Source organism: Carassius carassius, chromosome 37 (assembly GCF_963082965.1).
Source record: "Carassius carassius chromosome 37, fCarCar2.1, whole genome shotgun sequence".
Lineage (NCBI taxonomy): Eukaryota > Metazoa > Chordata > Actinopteri > Cypriniformes > Cyprinidae > Carassius > Carassius carassius.
The window spans coordinates 9,305,019-9,325,305 of NC_081791.1; the positions used below are offsets into that span (position 1 = coordinate 9,305,019).

The 20,287-nt window shown below is 35.4% G+C and overlaps 1 protein-coding gene across 2 annotated transcripts in view; it reads right to left on the bottom strand.

The window, feature by feature from the left end:
• The window catches only part of LOC132117955 (adenylate cyclase type 6-like), a 57,262-nt gene that overhangs the window by 19,227 nt on the left and 17,748 nt on the right, over positions 1 to 20,287 (bottom strand). For both annotated transcript variants that reach the window (XM_059527355.1, XM_059527354.1), the window contains exon 4: positions 587 to 736. In XM_059527355.1, the coding sequence (XP_059383338.1) occupies positions 587 to 736 (150 nt within the window). The remainder of the gene's footprint in view (positions 1 to 586; positions 737 to 20,287) is intronic.

A 20,287-nucleotide genomic window follows, 5' to 3' on the forward strand; every position in this document is an offset into this window, starting at 1 on the left:
GTGCACAGAAGCGTTCTTTATGTTGTTTCTACATCAATTTGAAGATTGAATGTGAAATTATTGCAATATAAGAAAAAAATTTAAAACTTTAATGTTAGGTGGGATTAATCGTGGTTGATTGTGATTCATTTCAGAAAGAAATGTGCAAAGAATTCTTTTTTTTTACTATTTACTTCTATTTTGTGCAGCATTAGTAGCTATATATTGCATTGTTTTTCTCCGTTCATTACAGCAATACTGTAACCTACTTTGTTGGAGGGTCAACCAGATGGATTATTTACAGTATGATATCAGTAACATGATATCAATACCTTTATATAATAAAACAAATATATATATATCACAATGATCATCAATACAATATATTATGAGACCCCTACAATTTTTGGAAAACTATTTATTTATTCCAAAAAATATAAATCTTTTGTAAAAATGATAAATGTCTTTACTGTCGCTTTTGATCAGTTTTAATGCACCTTTGCTGAATAAAAGTACACATTAAAAATTACAAAATGAATCACTTTTGAACAGTAGTGTAGCTAGTAAACTGTGCCGGTGAATGTCATGGCCTCAACGCTGAACTGACCTGCTGCTGGTTCTCTCTTTGCAGGTGCAGTCGGGCTTGGATGTAGCCTCGCGTCTCCTGAAAGGCTTGTCTCTGAGAGACCTCTGCTGGGTAGTGGGTGCAGATCCCAATGATGTTGGTGCACAGGAAGATCAACACGTTTGCACTCAGCTGAAAGGAACAGAAAAAAGAAAAGCAGACTCATTCATGTCTCTCTAGTGATCAGTTGAACCTTTCAACCAAAAACGGCTTTAGCTCAGCACTGTCGAATCCTGGGACATCTGTCGTACTCTAGGGCTTTACTCAACTGCAGTACGGGAAAAAAAGAAAGCCAAATTCTGATCCAGAGAGGCTACTTCCTGTAGAGAAGTTTACAATAGGGGAGCCAGAACTGAGCTAAATATGGAGCCTGAAGCAGAGCCAACACTGTTACTTCCTTTGGGTGCATGAGAGGAGAAGGTAGTGGGAGAGATGGGGGTTACTCCAGGTCACACGGTTCACACCATTACCCTCAGCTGAAACACTGAACATTTGTTGGCCTATTTCCTAAAAAGCCTATCTTAAAATATATGCTAAATAATAACCAGAGTAGAATTATATGGCTGTTGAAAAGCCATTCGTGGCTATGCGAAGCTCATTACAATGTTTGATTGAGAAAATATAACCAAAATAGTAGGTAAGAATGTCAAATTAATATTGCTAAAGCAGATTCCAGTTCAATGTTAATGCTATGTTATGTTAAATTATATCCTGTATCTTTTTCAGCCATATAACAATATTTTATTTGAAAAATGTCTTAATGTATACTGAAATGGCAAATTATGCCAAAGAATTCCATAATGCCATGACTTAATCACCAACATTTTAAATGTTTAACACAAGAAATAAAATTGAAAAAAGGTTTTAAAAATTTATAAATAGAGTAAAATATATGTAAAATGCAGCAAATCTACTTAAGGTAATATCTAATAATGATGGCTAATAATGAAGACATTCAATTCAATTCAAGTTTATTTGTATAGCGCTTTTTACAATACAAATAGTTACAAAGCAACTTTACAGAAAATTATGTTTCAACAATAATTACAATAATTCTACAAATATTTCTAAACCTGTTCAGAAATATTCAGGTCTGTGCATTTTTTTTTAAATGTCTCTTATATTTACCAAGGCTGCATTTATTTGATTAAGCATACAGTAAAAACAATAGTGATGTGAAATATTATTGCAAATTAAAATAACTGTTTTCTATTTTAATATATTATACAATACAATTTATTCCTGTGATTTAAAGATTATTTGAATATGGTGATTTAGTTTCTTATTATCTATAATAATCAATACTCAAGTTTGGAGTTGTTCAGTCATCAAAGGGATACAGTCACAAGCCTCCTGGTTTTCAGCAAAATTTCTTAAATTGTTCTCCGAAGACGAACAAAGCTTTTATGGGTTTGGACTAAGATGGGGATAAGTGATTAATGACAAAACTTTCATTTTGGGGTGGAGTAACCCTTTAACTCTGTATTTTAGGAGCGTGAGCACCAGAAAATAATGGTGGAAAAGTAATCAGTCAATAAGCCTTCTTCCACTCTCATCGACCAATCAATGCCCACATCAGACATGACCATTTGATATAAGAAGTAAGCTATGAACTATAAAATAATTTTTCACTGCCACTTTACAAACAGACAGGTTTATTAGCAGCCATATTAATCTAATAGCCTCTCATAGCTGACTGGATAGTGTATGTCTGTTCTGAAAACTACAGAGGATTTATCTGAAGTGATAGCAGAGACAATGTTGTACTGTGTGCTGCTCTACATGATATAAAATAATAGATTTGACAAACAATGGTTTTGCTCCTGCACACAGAATATGAAATGAGAAAGCAAAGGGACATGCAAGAGGCAATGCTGTAGCGCAGTGTGTGTGTGTGTGTGTGTGTGTGTGTGTGAGAGAGAGAGAGAGAACAGGCCTGCTGGTCACACTGACATTAGGCAGATGGCTGTGAGCTCTGTTTACATTCGAGTTTCTGTTCAAGCAAAACCAGGCCTGTTTTGTGTGTGTGTGTGTGTGTGTGTGTGTGTGTGTGTGTGTGTGTGTGTGTGTGTGTGTGTGTGTGTGTCAGAGTGCATGTGCACATGGATGCTTTTATTGTTTTGACTGTTGACATCAACAATAGTGTTACACCTATAGAGCAGTCAGTTTAACATGTTTAAACAAATAACACCTAAATGTAAAACAGAGTAAATCAAAAGGTAAAACAGGGAACTGAGAAACATTTTAAAGCATTTTATCTTCAGGTATACTTAAATTTACTTGACGCATATTGTTTTATTTTGATATATTTAGACATTAGAACAAAATGTTTATTTATTCTGTACAATAGTACAAAATTGTAACATTGGCGATGTGTGCATTTACCAGCCATAATATGCAAATAATCTGTTTAATCAATTATTATTAAAGATTTCAGCCCTAATATGATGATTTCACTGTAATAAAAATGCATTACCTATCTTAGACAATTATTATCATTCTGAATAATAATAATTAATAATACAAATAAAAAATATCTTCATAATCTTCAAGCCATAATAGATTCAAGAACATTTTAAAAGCAAACAAAACATATTTTTGACATAAAAAAGTGCTGATTCTTTTGACTGACTATTGGTTATGATCGGTGTGTGTTACCAGCTGTGTGTTCATATCACAGGCAGGTCCTAATTGCTCGCTCTTCACCAGAGGGCGAGGTCAGTGGGTTTACACACACACACACACACTTGGCCATTCTGTTTGCGCAACTTGACACCTCTCTCCTTCACGCTCAAGATTTATTAGCAATAACCATCCCAAGCGCTGGGACACAGCGAGAGAGACACTGTTCACTCCTTTGCTCTCTGTCAATCTTCCCCTCTGTCTCTTTTTCTTTGTCTTTCAACTCAAAAATCAACAGATAAATACATTTTCCTGACTCCCTCGGAGCATGTTCTCACACACCGGCTTCAAAAGTGACATATTCGCTGACACTGAGAACATATCTTGCCATAAAAGCCGATGTTTAGAAATCCTTTTTTATGTCTGCCAATTATTTCCAGTAAAAATCAACAAGCGACGTGTAGAAACTGTCATAAAAATTATATGATGATTACAGCTCACTCTGAATGTCCATGGCAGTGTTTATTGCACAGTGTGGTGACAAAGAGATCATCTAAGAAATGTTCCGGGTGTAAAACGACTTAAGCTCTGTGAACAACATAATGTCTATTACCAAAGAATGTAATATAAGAGCTAATAAAATCCCCCAAAAAATCATCTTCTTACACTGGAGGTCTATGGGCCGACACAATGTAATTATGAAAATGTGCAGCTTCTGTTGTTCAGTGTAATGTTTGTTATTTGAGCTGTAATGTTGTCTTTTCAGATGATTTGGAATTACTTTTATAGGTGGATGAACTCATGTGTTACTAGGGTCATTTATGTGAGCATGCAAGCCATCAGAAAACTAGGATTAAACAGTCAAAGCATGTACTTTTACGAAGGTGCATTTTTTAATCTTAACAGCCCCGACCCTGAATCAGTTTCAGGGGTTTCTGGAGGTTTTATCAAACGTGACTTTTTAAAGCCCTTTTAAGAGCAAATAAAGTATATGGAAATAACTTTTACTGTACCTTCTGATCCCACTGCCAAAGAAAAAAAAAGTGTATTTTGTATTTTTGTCTAGTTTTCTAGTGCAAATGTCAAATAATTCATTAATTAAGACACATTTACTTGAGTAGCAAAATTGCATGATATATATTAAAAAAATAGCTAAAAGAAGTGAATTTGTGATTATAACATGACCAAATGGGTCAGAAAAATGACTTACTTCCAAAAAAAATAAATAAATAAAAACATATATATATATATATATATATATATATATATATATGTTTCTCAGAAGAAAACAATGTCATATCTTACTTTTGCCTATCAAGTAAATTAAGCTTGATTTAAGGATGTTTATACATTTGTAATGGAAAACAAAGATAGAAATACTGCATATAACATTCATTTTTTGCAGTGCATGTAACATTAATGCCATAACTTTATGACTGTCAGCTCTGATTTAACACCTTTTAAGGCTGTAATCTGTGAAAGGGTTTATTAAGACGACTTTAAGACCTGAAGAAACCCTGATTTCAGAGATGAACAGTAGGATAATTGCTTTAAATAGTTTTATCCCAGAAGTTTCTTTATATTTTTTCAGTATTAGGCAATATGAAGACACAAACCATGCAGATCCCAGACAAATCTGGAGAATAAAAGTATGATTTTGCTTTGTGTTTGCTTTTACTTTCACTGTTCATTCATTAAATCACCACATCCGGGTATTTGTGAATTTTTTTTTTTTTTTATCATTTGTGTTTGCAGACCCACTCGTCTTCTTTTCTCCGCGCTGCTCTGTGTTTATCTACCTGTAGCTGCTCCAGATATTATATAAAGCCATTATGATCACTGCAGATTATGTCCAGCATTTGCGTCCTCTGTGATGCCACTAAAGGGGGTGGGGTGAGACAATGAAACCTGTGGAAACATGAAACTACTGGGCTTTGACAAAGAGTACCGCTCCCACGTGCAGAAAACTGAAGCCTTGAATATCTGGATAGGATTTACAGTATAAGTATGAAGAGAGAGGGACAGAAATAGATTACGAGAGAACGTTTGGACAGTGACGGAAACATGATGACAACCTTAAAAAGACTGAAGGCATCTGAAAAGGTACATACTGTACCGTTCTTAAATGATGTATGACTTTGAACAAGAGCTTCATGTGGCATTCGATCAATATACACAATATACACACAGCAAGTTTACAAGACATTTTGAGTCACAAACCCTAATTGTGAATTACTTAAAATAAATAAATAATTAAACATAAATCCCCCTCGAAAATTCCTTAAATGTTGTCCCAACTACTCAAGACTCAAGACAATTTTTTTGGTCACAAAAAAAAAAATACAAAAAACATTGTTCAATAAAACTAAATATACAAGGCTACCAAAATGTTAGATCAATTTACTGAGATACTACAATGAAAAAATGATGTATGATGTTTACTTTCAAACATTAATCACTCAGAAGTCGTTAGTAAACTCACAAATGCTTAAATAAGAATCGGCAAATTAATTAAATGTGACATTTTAAAGAAGAAAGACTGCAATAGTAGTTTCTTGTAAAACGTATTCTATAATAATTTTTTACAGTATTATTGAAATTTGCTGAACAAGAAATCTGTAGTTGCAATGAGGTATTTTACATTCAGTGAACAAACTGACCAAAACACAGGACTTTACTTAAGTGTAACTTAGGGCATTTTTTAAGATAATAGTGTGAATGAATCTACTGTAACTGAGCTATTGTCTACTCATGTGAAAGGTTAGTGACTATGTGCTACCTCTGCAGTCGAGCAGCGAGAATATTTAACACTGAGCTAATGCCTTGGAGACCTTCTTCTGCAGAAATTCAACTATCAAAGCTGGCCGAGGGTTACTGAGAAACCAACATTTCGTAAACCCCCCAAAAAGCTAAACTGATCCTGAAATCAGGGGAATGGTGTCATCATGCATCTGTAATGGAAGTGTGAGGTTGGCCCGCTGTCCATGTGCTGTCACGACTGTGAATTTCTTTCAGCGACTCCAGCCCAAATTTCACAACGTCCTTCCAAAGACTCGCATGACCTAAGAGCCCATCATCAGAATGAATATGAACTACTCTCAGCCCACAGTCCATTCAATGACCGCAAGACTTGCCAAAATCTCAAGCTCTGATTTGATTGGCAGGGTTATTTCTGTACTTTTAAAGGGATATTATTACTGTGGATTCATCCATTTTAGATTTACATTTTCTAAAAGCAAAATGAATTGTGTTTGGTCATGCTGTAAAATGAAGCACATGTGTATTGCTGAGAATAATTTGATGAAATCAGCACTGAGCTGAAATGCAGTTTGGTAACTGCCAATATCTCACTGTTTTCATCAGAGTATCAGTCTCACAAATAACAAGATAATAAGTTTCTCTTAGGGCTGCACGATAATGGTTAAACTGATAATCACGATTATTTTGATTAAAATTATAATCACGGTTATTAATAACGATTATACTATCCGGCTGACAAAAAAACTTAGCTGGTTTAAGCTGGTGTCCCAGCTTGGTCAAGCTGGTTTTAAGGAAGTGGTCAGAACCCCTCTAAAACCAGCCTGCTGACCAGCTTTGACCAGCTTTGACCAGGCTGGATGACCAACTAAAATCATTCAACCAGCTCAGGCTGGTGTTAGGGTTTTTTTTTTTTTTTTTTTTTTTCAGCAGGGAAATGCAATAACATTTCATGTGTCCTTTAACTAACCTCCACTGACTATACACTGACTTCATTTAACCAACTATGATAACACAAAACTCATGGTTTTGGTTAATGTTTTGTCATCTGTATTCACATTACATTTTCTAAGTGACAATTTGTTCGCAAATGGAAAAAAAGTCATTCAGATCGCACAGTAAATTTGCTCAAAGGTTGTTAATACACACTGAAAACTAACATTGCCATGCCATTTTCAACACGAAAACTGGTAAAAACTTTAGAAACTCTTAATATAAATTCCAACAATTCCAATTTATGTACATTTTTCCCCATTGTATTGTCACAGGTAGGAAAAGCGCAAAAGATCCATTATCTATTATTGAAACGTTTGGTAACACAAACAGTACAAAATGGCTTGTGAAAAAACACACATTGTCTATATGACACTTTCATGTAAAGCAGAATATCGCTGTGGAGAGATCGCTAAACTCATGTTATCATATCATCATCAGCTTTTTCCACCATCAGTGAGCATGCACAGGGTTGCCAGATTGCACAAATTAAATAAAACACAGGGCAAAGTGTATCCATAAAGGAGAAAAGCTCTGTTTTGGGGCTCAAATATTTCAGGATAAATAACGAGCCGGCCAATATTGTGATGATTATTTTTAATTAATTGAGAAAGGTGGATATCGTTATCGAGATTAAAATGCGATTCATCGTGCAGCCCTAGTTCCTCTCATTTGACAAACGTGTGCAAACCAACAGTCTTTAGCAAGCAGTTACACAGGGCTCCAGAGCAACATTTGAGAGTAGCGGCACCAGCGCCTCTAGTTCTGCAGATGGTGGCACCAGGAGCAGATTTGGTAGCGCTGGGGGTGGTGTGTGGAAGTATTAAAATACAGGTCATTTAATCATAAAATTACTTTTGTTTGGCATTAATAAGTGCATAAGTAATAAGTTAGTTAATAATAATATAACATGTTCATTTCTTGTTTATTTTTCTTTTCTTTATTGTTTATACAGATTTGACAGTAAAGCACTAAGCTTGAGTTAAGACGCATATAAAATGTACTTTTATTAACAACAGGTGCAAAATAAAAAATATTATATAGAACATTGATATATTCAACTCAAAAAATGGGAGGCACACAGATGTCCGCGCACATTTTTATGTCACGCATACCATAGCGGACAAAAGCGGACTCACGGACGTGGAAAGTATAACACAGGCTTAACACAGGCTTTAGAAATATATTAAAATATAAAATAGTTACTAGGGATGTAACAATATTAAAATCTCACTATACGATTATATCACAATATTAAGTCCACGATATGATATTTAATGCAATATTTAAAATATAAAAAAAGACAAATTAAGAATTGGGAAATTTGTTAATTTTGTTCATTTTAAAGTTTAATTATTCAATCTAATGCACTTTGAGAGTTCAAAATCAAGAGCTCCAACCCATGTTCTTAACTAAGAAACTTAAGTCAGAAAAAAGTCTTGTACCTCAACTTTAAAGGGGACTCAACCCCCTTTTTATTTGTTGATTTACTGTCTCTGTCTAAATTACATTGACACTGGTGTTTTAGGAAGCCAAACAAATTAGAATATAATAATAGCAACAATTTGATATTATTGTTATTCCTATGACAGTAATAGCCATATATTGTAAAACAATTGCACTGTAAAATAAAATGACATTGAATATTTTATAGGTTTATTATTTTTGCTTTACACTAGAAGTAGGGAAATTACAATACTTGACAATACAATAAATGACAACGACAATAAAATCAGCTTAAAGCTATGGAAAATGGGAAAGTTGCAAGTAAATGTGTAAGTCATTTCCTCTCAGGGCAATGACTGATAGGACACTGTTTCTGAAACAGGTCTGAGCTGCTTCCTGTTTCGGGCGATGACTCTGTAAAGCATTTCAAGCGTGTCTATTGAAAATACACATACTTTCCCCTTCATGCACGTGGACAAGCAAGGCATCTCCCGATATATATATATAATTTTTTTATTTATTTTTTTCTTATCTCTCAGTGTCAAACAGAACTAAGTGATGAGACTCCACCAGAACTGTCTCTTATTATCTAAATGTTCAGCAAGATTAGGGAAATAACTGACACTCACATCCAAGTCAAGCAGTCGTGGGCTCAAACAGAGACACCCAGCACTCAAGCAGACATATACACTGTATGATAGCCTTTAGCAAACCAACTTAACTAGCCTAACAGGTCTTTCTGATTCTAACTTAAACACACTAAATGAGTTGAACAGGATGAAATATTTACTTTACCAAAATATTCACTTTATTTAACAATATTCATAATTTGGATATTTTAACTGTTCCAGTGCTTTTTGAGTTTATTTTGTGACCAGACACAATAGTGAAATGAGAAAAGAAACATTAAAGTAAGAATTTTCAAAGTATTATTCACCATCTAATGCAAGTGGCTCAACCATTTTGACGGTCCAAAATGCATATTTAGGCAGCTTCAAATTCAATGCCCCCGTTGTATGGGAAAGAGCAGCATGAACATTCTGCTAAACATCTATTTTAGTGTTTTACATAAGAAAGGATGCATGCAGGTTTGAATGAACTGAGAGTGAGCGAATCATTCATTTTTGGGTGAACTATCACTTTAAGTCATTTAGAACATACAGGGGATTGACAAACGAACAGCAACGCTGCAGGAAAAAGAGCTTATTCCTGAAGTAATTAAATCTCAATTAGCAATTAGCAGGTGCAAAGGTGAGTCACATTATGTTGATTAATGCTGACAGCTATAAAAGAGGTCTGACAATTAACATTTTGTTGTGTGACTTTCCAAAACAACAACCAACGGTTTGAAAGAGACCAAATAGTTGATGTCCACACTGCAGAAGGATCACTCACAGAAAATGCTAAATTATTTTGTAAAGCGAAAAAAACATGCAAAACATGGCTTAACGTAGATCAGGAATTGACAGACTTTCAATAGGATGATTTCTGAATGCCCAGCCTCGGAAAGCAACAAATAATTGATTCAGCACCTGATGATACTGTGACACAGTATCATCCAAACCTGCATGTCAAAGCTGGAATTTATGACAGGACTGCTTTTCAGAAACCGTGTGTATCCAATGACAACACATGGAGCTGCATAACCCAGTACAAGGGCCGCAAAACCTTGACACTTGAGAAATTGAAAAGAGTAATACGGGCTGATGAGTCATCTTTTCCCTTTTGCTAAATTTAGGATTTCAGATATGGTGGAGAGGTTCAGTATGCATAATGGTACACTGAAAAACATTTAGTATAATGGCAATTTTCTGTCAGAATTTTCTAGTAAATTTCACAATTCATAAAGAAATGGCAAGTAACAGGTACTTCAGTAATCTCTACAAGTCTACAAAAGTCTCATGTAAGTCACCTTGTGTATAGTGTAAGTTGTTCACAATTAAATTCTCATTTTGAATGTGTACTGTTGATGAAAAACAGTCATTAAGCACTCCAAAGAAGTACTATATAATGGTAAGGAACCCTTAACTGGACTGCTATTTTCCTCCTGGTGGGCAGGTGGCGCCTCTCACCAGACTCCTGCTGAACACTACCACTCATTATGCCTGATGCATCACACCTGTATCTTGCCCTATTTAAGTGTGTTTGTGCCATGCCTTATTGTTCAGTCTTGAGCCTATGTTACCTGTTGTAAGCTAAGTCTGTTAAAGTTTAAGTCTAAGTCTTTGGACCCTTGTGTCTATTTTTCTTTGTACTGTTTCTTGGAAGTCCGGCTTCTCTGGTTTTGTTGTACTTTTTATTAGTAATGATTGTCTTTAATGGAAGATCCACGACTCTTTGCCGTTTGATCGCTCCTGCTCTTGGATTCATTTAGTGGGGAGTTAGCTCAATCCGTTAACTCAGTGACTTTGAACACAACAGACCCGTTACAATAATATAAACTAGACCTATAACTAGGGATGGGCGATACCACATTTTTTCCATGCGATACGATACCGATACTTTGTTACAATTTTAACGATACCGATATCGATACTGCTTATAATTTTTAAAGTGTATGTGATTTTTAAAAATAATCTTAATTTTTTATATATATATATATATATATATAATTTGCAGTTACCATGGCTACAAGAACGATGATTTGTGGTGTTGTTGTTAAAACCATGGGTAATTTTCGTAAGGGAACCTGGAAAAAAAAAAAAAAAAACCTTTCACAGCAATGTGCCTGAAAGTGATAAACGGGCCTCGTTTTTACCGAAATGATTTATCATTTATTTTAATATATATTAAAAATTTATAAGGTGTGCATTGTAGCTGACACCTTAATGAACACATTACAATTGTTTTATGACTGCAAGTCTTTCTCCTCAAATGCTATTAAGCTTCAAATTTGCGTTTGAGCCCATGTGAAAAAGTACATAATTTACATATGATTTACAGTTTAATAAATATCAAACATTCAATTCAATTGTGCATTATAGCTGACACTTAGATGAACAATTACAGTTGTTTTTATGACTGTAAGTCATTCTCCTCAAATGCTACTGACGTTAGAAAAGTGTATACCAATATCGCATGTAACTTTAGAGACGATCCCTAAATTTGAGACTCTCGAACATTCAACGTCAAGCCAACTTCATGCCTTTTTTTTTTTACTTTCTTTAGTTTTCTTTTCTCTGCGCCGGATTGCTGATGTCCTTTACCCGGGCAAAGATGTCCATCCATCAATTATGAACGTTCAGCCGCAAACATGAGGTGCGAGCGGTCGCGAGCGCGGATGGGAGAATGGTGCATGTTTTTTTTTTTTTTTGAGCAACTGGGATGGTGCCCCCTCTGGGAGTTGGTGCACTACACAGACTGCATATTCTGCGTATAGGGAGTGGCGGTGCTGCTGTCATCTTTCACGCCGTGTTGTGATGATGAATGGTACATTGCACTGCGCGCAGCCGCAGACCAATCGGTGTTAACTTCATACCACCGTGTCCGCGAGACCTTTTCTTTTTATATCATACACACACCGTCCCGATTGGCCTGCACACACTGCTTAAAACATTTAGTTATAAAGAAATTATAAATATAATTAAGTATCGTTACTTTGCAGAAAATATTGATACCAAAATAGAAGCTTCTGAGTATCGATATATCGATAAATTTGATAATAGTGGTCGACCGATATATCGGCTGTTATTTGGCATTTTTCAAATATCGGCATTGCGCTAGAAGTTTTTCTGCTTGGCCATAATGTTTGAGGCGGGACTTTTATTTTAACAGCACTGAGAACAGGAGCGCCTGAACACACAGTGCTCACATTCTCCCTCTTGTTTACTGTTGTTAACAGTTCTGTCTAATACGGATAGAAGTCTGTCTAATAATCAGATAGAATGGTTAAACAAAGCAATTAATGTATACAAAAAGTATTATAACAATTGCTTTTATATTATTAGCAATAGAAACATTATAATACTTTCTTGTTTGCCGTCAGCATTAAGCAAATATGCATTTAAATCATTTAAACAAATCTTTGTATGACTAATGAACATTTAATTTCACAAGCCTTGCAAACTTTATCCAGCTGTGAGATCTTGTGAAGTGTGTATCCAGCATGATCCCGTGTTCTCTGCATGACGGTCAGTTTGTGTGAATTGAATGCTTTAAATTTTAAACTCATGACTTCAAATCATGCGCTTTATGCATTTGCCCACTGTAATATTCATGTCATTTTCTCTGTGTGCAAAATGAGTGTAACTCTGGCTTTATTTGAAAAACATGTTTCCCAATGCACACAGACTCACCAGAATACTGATTACCCCGTTGGTTACAGTGTTTACTTTTTAATAATATTTTTATTAAATATGAATTTATTTATGAAAAATACTTTGTCATCTTAAGTATAAGTATGTTTATTTTACACATTTATTTTTTAATCCATTGTCAAATTATTTAAAATTTCTTAAATATTAATTTTAAAAAATCAACATTGTTTTCTATACAAACTGACATTATGTTCTGTGGTATTTAACTTATAAATAAAAAACAGAACTTTACTTTATTATCTGCTCAATGTTTCTGTTATTTTGTCCACCTTTGGGATCTGCCGTTACTTTGCGAGACTAACACACAAAATGATGGTCAGATGGATTCAGGATACCATCTTTAATTCCTCATGAATAATGTGGTTTCAGTGAACAACATGCTTTGTCTTCATTAAAAAAAAATTCCCACCTCACCCCCCGCACCCTCAACCGCCACCCCCCCACAAACATGAGCAACAGCAACAATGCGCACCATTCATATTCTTTATTTTTCTGCCAGACGAGTAAGACAATGACATTCCCACCGTCCCACCCTCATATTCCATATATTTCAACCTAATGAGCTCGGCCACCAAGATTAAACCTTTCTTTAATCAGATACAATGAAACAGACACACTAACACCAGCATTATTATTTCACAAGGGATAAAACAAAGCCTAGTTTACATTTAAGGATTATGAAGTTTTAGCTATAGATGTATCACAAATGGGTACAAAGTTTCATACATGTTACTACAATTTTAGGGGTGCACAAATATGTACAAACTGTTAATTACTTTCTTTTATGAATGCTAAAAAGTAGTTATTAAGCTCTCAAAGTAGTACTAAACAAGGCAAGGCAAGTTTATTTATATAGCACATTTCGTTAGGGTTGGGTATCGTTTGAATTTGAACGATTCCGATTCTGATTTCGATTCCTTGTTTCGATTCCAGTTCCTAACGATTCTCGATTCCGATTCTTTTAAGAGGCAGGGTCAAAAAAAGTTTAGGATATTTTAAATGATCTAGCTAACCAACGGTCTTTCTGAAGGAAATAGTCTGACCTTTTTCATCAATTTTAATTCTATGAACTTTTTACTTTTTTCTTTTAACTTTTTTTTTTTTTTTACTTATTTAGAGAGACGACAGACTCTGAAATCACCACGAGCGTCACGCGCGCTTCCGTGTGTGTGATGAATGACGGCGCGCTTCTGCGCCATTCATTAACACAGACACGCAGAACATGCAGGATTCATATTTAAATAGACTTTTCCGGCTTAATATTTACAGATACTAGTCCATATCGCTATTTGATGTTAGTGCAATGACCAACTTCTGATTAATTCATTCAAAATTTGGCAAATTATCTGACATTCCGCGTTAAACTGTAAATTCCGTTTTTATGAATGGATTCCGCGATTCCCTCCGCATCTTCTGCATCGCGGAAATCATAGGGTCTTACGATAAGAAACAACTTGTAAAACCCAGTATAGATTAGCAGCAGGTACAGTATAAAATCAGAAACAGTTCTTGTTTAGGAAAATTATCTTATCTGCCTTCTCAGGCAGGATGCGCGAGCGTTCTGGACAGATAACTTTATTATCTCCTGCTGTGGTGTAGAAGAAGCTTGAACGCATAAATAGGAGAAAAAAGAAGCAGCGGAGGACGGTCGGCGCAGCACGTCAAAGACGGGGCACATAATTATTTCTACTGCATGAACTCAGAGGTGCATTATCATGTTGGACGTGCACCCTCCTATGCACGAAATAATCTTAATGCAAATGTTGCATTTTGCCGAGATTTCGTTCTGTTTAGGAAAGGGAAACCACACTTAAACTCGCTCAATTATGCCAACACTTCTGGTGTACGCTTCTTTGTTGGTGTTCAGCGGTTTCTTCTTCTTCTGGTCGGTGGACTAGGAATCGAAACTAGGAATCGAAATGTAAACTTTTGAACGATTCCGGGAAAATCGCAAAGCTAGTCCCGGTTCCAATCGATACTCGATACCCAAGCCTACATTTCGTACACAATGGTAATTCAAAGTGCTTTACATAAAACAAAGTAAAAAATTTATGAAGAAAAATAAAAACAAAAATAAAACTTTTAAAATGATACATTTTTTTTTACTTATTTAAAATGAATTTAAAAACGGTTAGAAACAGAAAATGATTTTACATAAAAAAAACTGTGAAAATATAGTGCAATCAGTTCGGACATTGCACAGTGCTCATTTAATAAATGCACAGCTAAACAGATGGGTTTTGAGTCTAGATTTAAATGTGACTAGTGTTTTAGCACATCTGATCTCTTCTGGAAGCTGATTCCAACTGAGGGCAGCATAATAACTGAAGGCGGACTCCCCTTGTTTTGTGTGAACCCTTGGTATTTCTAACTGACTCGATCCTAATGATCTGAGTGCTCTGTTAGGTTTATATTCAGTGAACATATCTGCAATATATTTCAGTCCTAGGTCATTGAGTGACTTATAGACGAGTAAAAGTACTTTAAAATCAATCCTAAATGTAACTGGAAGCCAGTGTAAGGACCTGAGGACTGGTGTGATATGCTCATATTTTCTGGTTCTAGTCAGAATCCTGGCAGCAGAGTTCTGGATGAGCTGCAGCTGTCTAATGGTCTTTTTGGGAAGGCCGGTGAGGAGCCCATTACAATAGTCCACCCTGCTGGTGATAAAGGCATGAACAAGTTTCTCCAAGTCTTGGCTGGAAACAAAACATCTAACTCTTGCAATGTTTTTTAAATGATAGTATGCTGATTTAGTTACTGCTTTGACATGACTACTGAAACTAAGGTCTGTCTCCAGAATCACACCAAGATTCCTGACTTGATTTTTATTTGTTTGACCCCTAGAGTCAAGGTATGCATTCCCCTTGAAAACTTCATCTTTGTTTCCAAATGCAATGACTTCAGTTTTTTCCTTGTTTAACTGAAGAATGTTCTGGCACATCCAACTATTAATTTCATCAATACATTGGCAGAGGGAGTCAATGGGGCTGTAGTCATTTGGAGATAAGGCTAAGTAAATCTAGGTATCATCAGCATAGCTGTGATAGGCAATTTGGTTCTTTCTCATTATTTGACTTAGTTGAAGCATATACAGGCTAAACAAGAGCGGTGCAAGAATTGAGCCACAACAACAATATTTTATCCTATGGTGCAAACACTTTTTTCACATAGTTTCCATATTTCTGCATAAAGTCAAATGCTTTCTACAGTAGGTCTTAAAAATCAAACAAACTACACAGTTACAACTTACACAATACTACATTTTTAGGGTTGCATTAATATGTACAAGCTGTTAATTATTTAGGTTAAGGCCAATAGATGCTTAATACTGCCCAATATATAAAAAATGCGTACTATTAAAATAATTAAACCATTTTTTTATGTAACAGCCAAGGGCCCCACAAACCCCAACTACGACCCTGTTTACAGTACAAACCTTTTAAGTGAACTATGAGGGCAAAAAAACAAAACAGAAACAAACGAATCGTTCATTAATCGTAATCGAGGTAAAATGTTCAATTAATCGAGGTTTTGACTTTAGGCCATAATCGTCCAGCCCTACAGTGTACCCATCATCTGATGGCTACTTCCAACAGAATAATGAAAGCTCGAATCATTTCAAATTGGTTTCTTGAACATGACAATGAGTTCACTTGGGTTGTAAATAGCCTAGTTCCTTCAAAAGTAGAAAAATATGCTATAATAAGTTTTGAGATTCTAAGATACTTTAGTGATAAGTCACAGGACAGTGCTGACAACTGTGTTCCTCTGTGTACGCGATCTTCACAGCTATGAGTTTTCGTGCCACAATGCAGCTGCGCGAACATGGTAGCTCGATATAATAATACACATCCGACCGTCTAATCGCTTGAACGTCCAAACCATAAAACAAATACAACTGACAAAAGTTTAGTGAAGACACAAGGCTCACCGCTCGCGCGCCATCACTTTGTGTTGAACCGGCGTTTACCTCCGTGTTTTGCTTTTATGTCACTGACTGGCAGAATCATGTGGCTCCACACGCTTTTAAGGGGGAAGTATTAACAGGAAATAACCGAAATAACCGACATGGGAAAATTACGTCGGTTAGAGGTTCTAAATTTCGGTTTCGATTACTTTTCGATTATTCTTTGTAAACCCTAGAAATGGTTGTGCGTGAAAATCCCAGTAACTGAGCAGATTATGAAATACTCAGACCGGCCCGTCTGGCACCAACGATGCCGGCACGACACTGTGATGTTTATCAGCCATTGGCGAGGGCCCCCGGCATCGCCTATCGGCCCAAACTTAGCAATAGTCAGTAATTATTTTCACATTTTGGCCAATATCCAAAAAACTATGCTACTTTGTCCACAATAATGACATTAAAATACAATAAATTATAAAATATTTTAATATCATAAATAAACATTAATTCAATTATGGAGAGCTTTCAACCAATGACAAATGGTGCAACTAAATTAAGTACTGAGTTTTAAAAATAATTTGTAGCTTTACTCGAATATTTCTCCATACAAGACCGCTCTGGAATCTCTTATCCTGCAAATGGCAAAAAATAAAGCAACTTCCATGATAGCAAAGTGCAGAGTCAGAGAAACCCAGGCCTGCTGGTCACTAGATAAGCCTGTGTGGTCAAAATGTTGACCAAAACAACTGAAAGAGGAAGAGCGAGCGTTTCACCTTGACACCATCACTGTATGTTTATTCAGAAGAGTTTATTTCCTTGTGTTCTGCTAGGCACATCAACTGAGACCAGAAAAAAAAGAGAATTACATCAAGATAACATTAACTTAAAAAAAAAAAAAACTATGAAAACACTTTATAAACGATTAATCAGTCATATTTGATCATTTACATTTGTGCATTCAGTATCTGATGTATTTCCTTACAATCCCAAAGTTAGACGTGTCTAAATGTGTACAGTTGCCATGGCACCACACCCATCCCATAATCCCCTCTAGCTGCAGTGGAGCTCAGGTTCCCATTAGTTTTCCCCACTGACTCTATCTATATAAACCGAGAGGGTCCAGCAACTTTTGGATGAAATGATCCAAAACTGAGGCGTGAAAAAAACGTAAATCATCTAGTATCAACAGCTGAAACTATCCTCATATCCACAGTGGATTCTGGGCGGACGTATCATTGGCCTTGTTAGCATGCGGTCGATGTCGTGCTGGAGTAAGTAATTATTCATTAAAGAAGCACAGAAGAGAGTATCACATTCACCTCAGACTGAAAGCACACTGCACACTACACCTCCCAGCATCCCCTACTCTGGAAAAAACTAGTACTGCATAGGGACATACTGAAATACTACTATTTTTGCACTATACAGGAAAGACACTGTGCAACTGTATGCAAATACAAATTCTGATATACATGGGCCAGTTGCATAAACTGTGTAGACTTTTTTTTCTTCAAGACTTCTTTTTAAATTCAGTTATGAAAAGATAGATTGGTCTTATTTGTATTGTAAAAGTAAGACTGATTTCCCTTTGGCAGCTGCAAGTTGGTCAAACCAGTTCTTAAGACACAGTCTTAACATGATGGCTAAGTTTATGCAACTGATACATTAGGTCACATGACCAGATGTTTAATACTTCTGTTTGAAATGGATATCTATTTTGTAATTTTTGACTGAAAAATCTATGGTTTGTTTTTTTTTTTTTTTACTCTATCAGAATGGTACAATAATTAAATGGTCCTGCAAAAATGGCTGGATTGGAAATGAATGGGAAACAAATTTCATCTAGTGGAAACTTTTTCTTTTTTTTTTTTTTGAGATATCAACTACACAGAACATAACATAACTATTTCATTGTGACGAGTGGGGTGGGGCCGAGAGCCGTGGGAACGGGTCGAGGCCGGTGGAGTAATTGAAAATGAGTGACACCTACTCCACTCACTGGTCTCGCATCCCACGGAGGAGCTCCGGAAGGATACAAAAGAGGAGCGATGACAGTTAAGGACGAGAGAGGACAAGGCCTGGGTTTTATTTTGTGTTTTGGTTTTGTTTGTGCGCAGCAGTCATCCGCAAGGTGCTGTCGCAATGTTTTGTATTTATTTTGTAAAGTTTTATTTAAATGTCCGCTGGTTCCCGCCTCCTTCTTCCCAACTTACGAACTGCGTTACATCCATAAATATAATTTAGTACCATAAAATCCCCTAAAAATACAAAATATAGAGAACAATCAAATTAAATATAGTAAACTAATATCACAGAAATAGAAGAAAAAAAAAGATTCATAGTTTTGACTGCCACACGAGCAGCACCAAATGGTTAATAAGTTATTTCTCAATAGTATATGCTGTGGAGTACTTAGCAATATTATATACTTATTAACTATATACTATTTCATAAACAAATAAAAAAAATTTTTATAGACTGCCAAAACAATAAATCAGGAGACTAATGCAAGCCAAAAATAGCCTGAACCTGGACATTTTAGAAATATATGTGTATTTGGCAGTGTTATTTTAGTTTTTATTACTTATATGCATATAAATAAATAATATAAATATGATTTGTATACTATTGTAGTATTTAATGTGTAAAATTTGCTTTTCATTTTCAGTTCTCATTTTAATTTTAGTTTAAGTTTTAGCAATTTTCTTATGTGCTATTGTAATTATTTTAATGTAATAATTAGTTTTTTAAAATATATTTTTATTTAGCTTTAGTTATAGGTAATTCAACATAAACTTATTTGAGTTATTTTCCAAATAAATAGTTTCCATCAAATATTTAGATTTTATTTTATTTCAGCTTTATCTCAATCAATAAAATTGTTTAAAAAACTTAACAGTTTTAGTTTTAGTTCACAATAACAACACTGGTATTTTGACTTGTTATATAATCCACGCCAACCAAACATGACACCATCTGGTAAATATGAACTCAAAGGCAGAAAACTGCAAACAGAAAGACTGAGGCAAGAAAAGGCAAGAAACTCGCAATTCTTCCCCAGAGAATACACAAGCAGGCATTTTTGAGCGCTGTGGTCAATGCATTGTGGAAAACATTTCCCACGTAATTCATTTAAACTGCTAATATGATTTGTAATTAATAAAAGGTCTGAGCTGAGAAATGTAATTCAGTTTTGTGAGCTCACACACACAGACACACACTGTCACACAGCAGCTGATGTCTGTTGTGTTCGAACAGGACAGCCCTGAAGGAGGGTGTTGGCTGGAGGAAACAGGAGATTCTATTGTGTAAGTGTGAGAGTGTTTGTTTGGGCCTCGTGGATTTTGTGTGCTGTAACTGGTTTCAGAGAAAGGACACCGACTCATAGGTTCAGAAGATGGATGCAAAGAGCAGAGAGATTGAAAGACAGCCAAAGTGAGAGAAAGAAAGAGTGGTATGACTTTATTTTCTCAGAAAGTAAAAAAAAAATGGCAGGTGATCTAACATGAGCTCCATCATGCTTTACTTTTGTCTTCTTTTGCTTTTATTTCCTGCATTACATTATCTCTGTTTCCTTGTTCTAATCCATCTGCCCAAAAACAAAGACATTTTATGAATAAATTTGTATTTTGCAGTGTT